Source organism: Anarrhichthys ocellatus, unplaced genomic scaffold (genome assembly GCF_004355925.1).
Source record: "Anarrhichthys ocellatus isolate YVR2014 unplaced genomic scaffold, GSC_Weel_1.0 scaffold112, whole genome shotgun sequence".
Taxonomy (NCBI): Eukaryota; Metazoa; Chordata; class Actinopteri; order Perciformes; family Anarhichadidae; genus Anarrhichthys; species Anarrhichthys ocellatus.
Window position 1 is genome coordinate 322,733 of NW_022280142.1, and position 7,853 is coordinate 330,585.

Here is a 7,853-nt window from a genome sequence, read left to right on the forward strand (position 1 = left end):
TTGACCGCAGTGACTTGTATTTGACTTCAGTGACTTGTGTTTGACCGCAGTGACTTGTACATTAACTCGACATAACCTCATTCAATCATATTTCTTCTCAGGGACTTGGAGAATGCCGCCTTAACTTGTATTTGATCTTGATGACTTGGACGTATCCCCAGTGGCTACACGACCTCTGTGACTTGGAGATTGACTTGCGTTTGACCTCACTGGTTTCGACATTTCTTCATTGGCTTGTATTTCAACCTTAGAGACTTTGACATTAACTCAGTGACCTGGACATTAACTCAAGATGATGTCAACATATCATATCAACATATAAAGGAAGTTGAAGTTCAACACGAACATTAAAAATCAACACATCTGGAGATACATGGTTTTCACTGAACATGTGCAAAATAATTAAGGTTGACAGACAAATGTTATGTTTGTGGAGTAAGAAGGACAACATTTTCCATTGAGATGGAGTAAAGTTAAAGTATTAACTTACATAAAATCGAAATACTCAATAAAGTACCTCAAATTTGACATTACAGTAAAATTACAGTACATTATAGTAAATGTTACCACTGCTCTTATGTTATAGTTAACAGAATATTTTGAGGTTTCGGTCTGTTTGCCAGACAAAACAACCTATTTGAGTACATAAGATTATATGTAGCTTCTTTGAGGATTAGCTATGTTTATCAGATTAATGGATAATGAAAGTAATCATTAGAAGTGGTTGCATTCCCCTGACGCTCCAGTAGTTCTGTGCTCCGACTGAGCTAAATAAATATAAATATATTAAAGAGGAATCTGAGCTTTTGATCTGTGACACTGTCCCATCTCAGCACCAGCCAGCCCAGTGACCGGGCTTCTCATAACACAGTTACCACAGTCCTCAGCTGTCCTAATGTCACCCTGAATCATGCATGTTTGGAGTTGGAGCAGCCATAACATCCCGTCCCCCTGCAGTGACGTCACTGACTCCTACATTCCAAACTCCCATGCTTTTTATTTATTTATTTATTTTTTGCAGTATTATAGCCTCCATCAGTACTATTCATTTACACCATGTGATCACACATGGAAAGCTTTAGCAGTCCGGTCAGCGGCTATTTACGTCCTCAAAATCGTATTAACGGACTAGACTGACAGCAGCAGTGTGTGTGTGCGTGTGTGTGTGCGTGTGTGTGTAGGTGGAGGGTGGTGGTGTGAGTGAGTCCCGAGGCAACCGAGGCACAAGGAGCCGTAAAAGTTAAACTGCAGCGGGGTTTAGGGTTGCCTCTGGTGCCGTTGCCAGTCGCACCTGCCTGCCTGTCTGCCTATCTCCGCGGGTGTCTACCTGTCTCTCCCCCATCTCTCTCTCTCTCTCTCTCTCTCTCTCTCTCCCTCTCTATCTGTCTTTCTCTCGGTACCGAGCCGGGTCGAGCCGCCATTTCTTCTTCAGAGGACAGTCAGTTGTCAGTGAACGACGACAAAACACACCGGCGAGAACCATGTTGACTCTGCTGACTTCCATGTATCTGATGGTGCAGGCGGTGTCCTCGCAGGTGAGTTTTAAAAGCAGCCTTTTGACAGTCGGGCCGCTGCGGGGACGGAGCTGACTGTGCGTCCCTGAACGCACCATTAAAGACACATTCTGGAGCTAAACTTGACCGTTACAAACCGGTCAGTTAAAACACGTCTGCGTTAGTTATAACGTTAAGCGTATTACATCATCGTTTATTTGAACAGATGGGGGGACTTAACGAGGAGACACACCCGGTGTTTCTGTACTGTCCGTTTGGACGTCAGGTGTGGCAATGGCCGCCGGAAACTCAACACCTTTCGTGAAGGTGAAGGAACCCGGTAGGTTGCGTCGTCATTAATTCGGAGTGAGTCGTCTTCACTTGGCAGCGTTGGCAAAGTGCCACAGTGAAGCGCGTCAGAGTAAATAACGGGACATCCGGCCATGGCCTTCAAAATAAAAGTCCAATTTCTTCACAGAGTGAATTTATAAATGCGGCAGCATGAATGAAACAAGTGATGAAACTGAGAACTTGAAATGCAAAATACCTGCAATTAAGTAATAAAGAAATACTGGTCCATTAATCCCAGGAAAGGGAAATATTCTTAAAATGTTAGGAGTGATAAAAGTACTGATGGCAAGTAAAATAATAACTTTTATAGTCAAAATTATGAGGAAAAAAATAGCTAACTTACTGCAGAAAGTCCGAAACACTACAAAAAACAATGTAATATCGTTTTTCTTTAATATAACTTTTTTTTATAAATATAGATGAAGGATAAAAGTGTACCGGGGTTATTTCATTCACAGTAAGGAAATCAACTGCTTAACACGTTTGTAATGTAAGTGTAGGATTGTGTATGAAATTAAAATGTTATTATCTGGTTTGTCCAGAAAACACCACAATGAAACCCAGAATAGTTTTTAAGGTTACATTTAAAATGCGATGGTTGGATCAATGTCCTGTTCATTTTACCACGAGAAAGCAGCTATTTTATTCAGCAGACATGTTCCCTGTCTTGTGCAGTTTCACTCTTTTAAAATTACTTCAAAGTTATATCTTAATGTTTCAAATAATGTTGTAGTGGTGGAACTAGAAAAAAGTTAACGTAAATCATTCCAGAGGAGTACATTTACAGAAATAGAATACCACTTTTTTATGGACAAATGGAGACAAGATTAGATGAGATAAAGTAGATATGATTTATCTATCCAGAACAAAATTGCTGTCTCAAAGATTGCTAAAGAAATGCAAAGAAAACAGTGATTAAAACCATACGAAACAAACCAATATCAATGAGTTGTTTCTCCAAGAAGTTCCTATAAACATCTTAAGCAACAATGTTTTTGCACTTTTTTATTTTGAAGGCGTAGTGACCGGGGGATCCGGTTGTGCTCCCTGTTTTGCTGCCGTCTTGATGCAGCAGTCCCCGCTGCAGATGATCAGCACCTCGGTCAGTTCCTGCCGCAGAACCGCAGCCTGTTTTAACTTCAGGACGCTTTATGGAAACTGAACAAACTGCAGCGCAGATCCAACATGGCTGCCGGTGTCCTTGAAGGATGGAGAGACCTCTGATTGTAATTTAAAACCTCACCTCGCTGAAACGTATACGCCATCTCTCTGAAAGAGAGTGTGGTTGTATAGAAGTCTATGAGAAAATGACTCTCCTTCTCTCTTGATGTATTACCTCAGTAAACATTGTAAACATGAGTTTATGGTCTCAATCTCTAGTTTAAAGTCTTCTTCAATACAGCATGATGTTCATCTAGTAAATTATGGTCCATTTAGAGTCAAGTTGCCATAAAGCATAATTCAAAAATGTTTTTCAATGAAAAGGTACTTGAACTTTACTTGAGTATTTCTACTTTCTGCAACTTTATACTTCTACTTCAGTACATTTCAGAGACAAATATTGTGCTTTTCACTATACTATATGACAGCTTTAGTCAGTGTTCAGATGTGATTAGCTTGTAAATACAACATATTAATACAAATTAAACCAGTGGTCTGTGGAGAGGTAAAAATTATATCATGTATTTTCACAATAAAATGGTAAGAAGGTAGCTAATTGTATATAAATCAGTTAAAACTAGCTCCACCTCCAACAGCCACAACAGTAATATGCTGCTTACACATTAACAATCTAATAATGTCAGATATTTATGTCCCTACAAGTTTTCACTACAACCTTTGCTCGTAGGGGAGTATTTTTTATTTTGTTGTACTTGTACTTTTACCTAAGGATCCCATCTGAGTACTTCTTCCACCACTGGTGACGCTGTCTGCTCTATAAATGTCAGCAGATCAGACACCTTGTGTAATTCAAATGGACTCTTATTCTGATGTATACATTGATCAAGTACAAGTACGACATATTTGTACTTCAGTACGTTACTTGAGTAAATGCACTTCCATCACTGTTGAGGTCCATCAGGTTCCAGGAGCTCTTGATAGGGATCTAGAAGTTCTTGATGGGTCTCAACGGCTCCTTGAGATTTTTTAAGTGTTTTTTTGAGGAGCTGTAAGGATCATTGGGGGGGGGAGGTTCAAGGATATTTTTCAAGGTTCTAGAGATCATTTATGATTTCAAGGGATTCTTCTGGGTGTCAGTATATTGCTGGTCCTTTAAGTCCAAGAGTTTTCCAGGAGGTTCTGATTGTCGCTGACGGTTCCAGTTGAGTTTTTAGGGTCCCGTAGGGTTCTTGAGGGATTTTCAGGAATCTTAAAATGGGTTCATTGGGTTTGTAATGAGCATCCTTGAAGCTCATAGTCCTCATAGCCCTTCATGTTCTTCAAAAGTTTTTTGTTGGGGTTCCAACTGCCTTTGAGGGGTTTCCAGTAGAGATGAACCGATACTGATGTCGGTCGGATACTGAATAAGGAGTCCAGGGATACGAGAGGTGCTCCAGTGTTTCCAGAATCAAAGGGTCCTTGAGAAGTTTTGGTTTTTGAGGATGTTCCTGTGTTTGTGTGGCCTTAAGTGGGTTCTATGAGTCCTTAAGCGGTCTCTCAAGGCTTTCCAGGGTCCTTATGGGACTACTAGTGGTTCTTCAGGTTGATCCAGGGGTACCTGAGGGGCCCCCGGTTCTTGAAGGGGTTCAAAAGATGAAAGGAATCCTGGGGTTGATAACAGGCACTGTTAGAGAACTAAAATTTGAGAGGGTTATATTTTATTTATTTATTTGATTCCAAACATCAACAGACTAGTCACTAGATCACAGTCTCGAAGCGGTGTCTGTGATTCTGCAGTTCCTCTACCGGCCACGAGGTGTCGCCAAAGCGCAGCCTCCTGAGTCTCAGTTCAGAAAAGGAGCCTTTTCAGGAAATCCTCTGCCGTACATAGAGTGGGTGGGCGCGGGGCGACCAGCGCGGTGCATCGTGGGAGAATGTGTTCCTTTTTGCCGACTCAGCGAGCTCGTAAAGCCTGTTTGGTATCATAAAAATGACTACAAGTCCCGTCGTACGTGTGGACCGAGCCGTTTAACCGCCTGACTTTACAATACACGGATAGAGGTGACCCTTCTAGTCCGACTCCACCGCAGACCTAAAACATCTCCTCCAGTCAGCTGAAATGGTAAGTTAATATGTTAATACTACACCTCTATCAAAGCATTGAATAACGTTGAATAACACGTGTGGTTAATGATGCAATGAATGGCTGTCATTGAGGAGAGTTGCGGAAGCGTCAAAATGTAATAATCTCACATGATGCACAACGTTATTTACTGGTTTCAATGGAGGATTTGAATTCATTCATAAACACCCAAGGACACAGTTGTGTCACGCGCAGGTTGTCGCGCAGCTTGCATCGCGCAGATCGGAGATGTTTGAATTAAAACAACAAAAACCGAAGATTTTGAACGTTAGCGTTTGCAGACAAGCGTGCACGTTTAGTTCCCGCTGTTTTTAGTACTTGCTAGTCTGCTTTATATTCGTGCACCTGCCTCCATTTTTAATAAGCAGGCTGTAGCGTGGCGTGAAGTTACATCACCGGCCTGTTCCTTTATTCAGTCCGGGGAACCGATCATCACCAATCTCCTTTCACAAATCTCACATTTTAAAGATTCCTCGCTTGTTGTATAACTTGCGGCCTGTTAGAATATGACGCAGATAGATTTATGACGGCACTGGAGACAATCCTTCATTTCGGCTGGTAAAATAAAACCACTGCATCATTTATAGTACTTTAAATCGTACTGTTTTGCTCTACTTCATTCATTATTTCGCACAGTGAAGAGCGTGAGAAAGCTCATAAAACATGATTAAAGCTGTAGTTTGAGTCGTGCAAGCCGAATTAAAGAGTGACATCAACTGCTACAGATGAAGGCTAAATTTAGACTGAATGTGGAACCTGTTCTTGCCAGCGCACAGGCCGTTCTTTATATAAGTGGAGTTTGGTTCCGAGTCCTCATTCAGAGGGTTCCACAGGAGGAGGAGGAGCCACCGATAGAGGCCTCACTGTGAGGATCCATCCGTTGAATATAGATGTCAGACCCACAATGCATGTTGCTGCCTCGTTTCCTCCCTCTGTTGTTTATTTAGGTCAATGACAGTATGAACCAAACCCTAACAAACACCCCTCCCCCCCCCTACAGGCCAAACCAATCCGTGTTGTGGTGACCGGCGCTGCTGGTCAGATTGCCTACTCCCTGCTGTACAGCATCGCCAAGGGAGATGTGTTCGGGAAGGACCAGGTGAGACTGATTACGTAACCTCCCCCCCCCCTGCACAGACATCTGGGTGATGTGGTGGCTCTTACATAATGCTCTCATCATGAATAACGCATGTTTTAATGATGTGCCATCAGGCTATTGGAGCCCTTATCGGTCTGATAACCTCAAAACCACGTTGGCTGTGTTGTTCTTCTGCTTCTCTGAAGCCCAATAAGCCGACCGGCCCGTAGGAGGCACCGCGACGAGGATCGGACTCGGCTGTTCACGTGAAACTGAAACCAGTATTTTATCAGCAGCTACCGAGAATTAGTTTTTAGTCTCTCGGAGCGTTTGCACCGTCCTTGGGAATCCTGAGATGTTCTTTTTACGTTTCTCACGACTTCAGAAGAGCTGTTGAATGATGCTGCATGTTGTTTGTAAATGAGGTTTGGTGATAAATGCTCGTATCTTCTGAGCTGCATCTTTAACATCTATGAACATTCTGTAAGTGTTGAATGTGCTCCTAACGAGACGTGGTCACAAATCTGCTTGGATCTGATTTTCGGATAAAACCTTTTTGTTGTCTTTCAGCCAATCATCTTGGTCCTGCTGGACATCCCCCCCATGCTGCCCGTGCTGGACGGAGTCGTCATGGAGCTGCAGGACTGCGCCCTCCCGCTGCTGATGGGTGAGCCAACCGTGTGTGTTAGCACCACAACACCAGCCGTGCATTTTAAAGATAAAGTAACATGCACGAAGTTTCTGCAACGCTGGTTCCCTCCACAAAGAGACAATGGGAAGTCTTCCTTTTGGGATTTATGATTATTGCAGAAAATAAATTCTGTTGCAAACAAAACATTTATGACGCATTTAGTTCAGTAAGATAATCCTCAAATGCAATCACTTTTATGATTTTTGAAGCTTGGATTCAATCACCAAAGTAAAAAGCTAACAAGGCTTTAAATTAACTAAGTCACGTCACATGAGAGCGAGTTTAAACACAACAAGGCTGCAACGGAGGACCAGTGTTCTAGTTTAATCATCTCATTTAGCCACTTGTTAGCAAAGCTAGGAGGAGTGTCTAAAATGAGGCCTCTGGTTGGCTGGTTGTTGAGGCACCACAGTAGCCAATCAGATGAGTGGAGGAGGAGAAGTGACCCCTGACTGAAGTCCAGTCTGATAGCAGCAGGTTATAACAAACAGACACAGAAAGCGTCTTGTCGTCGGGATCAGACGAGGCGGCAGAAGTTTATCTGAGAGGAATGAGCCGAGGTTGTGATCCGTGAACACATGAAGGGAAGTTGTGCAATGAGAAAATCAGAGAGTCGGAGTGAGAAGATGGGATGCAGGTCGGAAGTGTCGCAGTGCATGAAAACGTACAGAGGATAAATAAAAGTACTCATCAGTCCCACATAATGAATGTTAGTCTCTGTTATCCGCTGAACAGATAAGATATCCTTCAGTTCAACAGGTTGTGTATGAATGTTAATAAATAACAATTGTGAACAAGAAATAATCCTGAAATTTTGAATATTCGTTCAGTTGAAGAGTTAATTTCCTAAATCTGAAATTCAACAGAAGCTATGACAGAAAATAAATTCATAATTCCGCATTGAAGTCGAGAATTATTGATGAAAACTTTATCAAATCTCTTTATGTCGTGAAGCAGACTTCACGACATAAAGAGATTTACAGTTACAACCCCCCC

The 7,853-nt window shown here is 42.2% G+C and overlaps 1 protein-coding gene across 2 annotated transcripts in view; it reads left to right on the plus strand.

Moving 5' to 3' along the window:
- The first annotated feature begins 1,393 nt into the window (after window positions 1-1,393).
- LOC116399486 (malate dehydrogenase, cytoplasmic) overlaps window positions 1,394-7,853 on the plus strand; it is a 9,802-nt gene continuing 3,342 nt past the window's right edge. Inside the window, exons 1-3 of one of the 2 annotated variants that reach the window (XM_031876677.1) lie at window positions 1,394-1,535; window positions 6,089-6,187; window positions 6,737-6,833. In XM_031876677.1, coding sequence (XP_031732537.1) covers window positions 1,482-1,535; window positions 6,089-6,187; window positions 6,737-6,833 — 250 coding nt within the window. In that variant the 5' untranslated portion in view covers window positions 1,394-1,481. Of the gene's footprint in view, window positions 1,536-4,929; window positions 5,068-6,088; window positions 6,188-6,736; window positions 6,834-7,853 lie in introns of those variants that run through there. The other variant, XM_031876678.1, reaches the window with a different exon arrangement.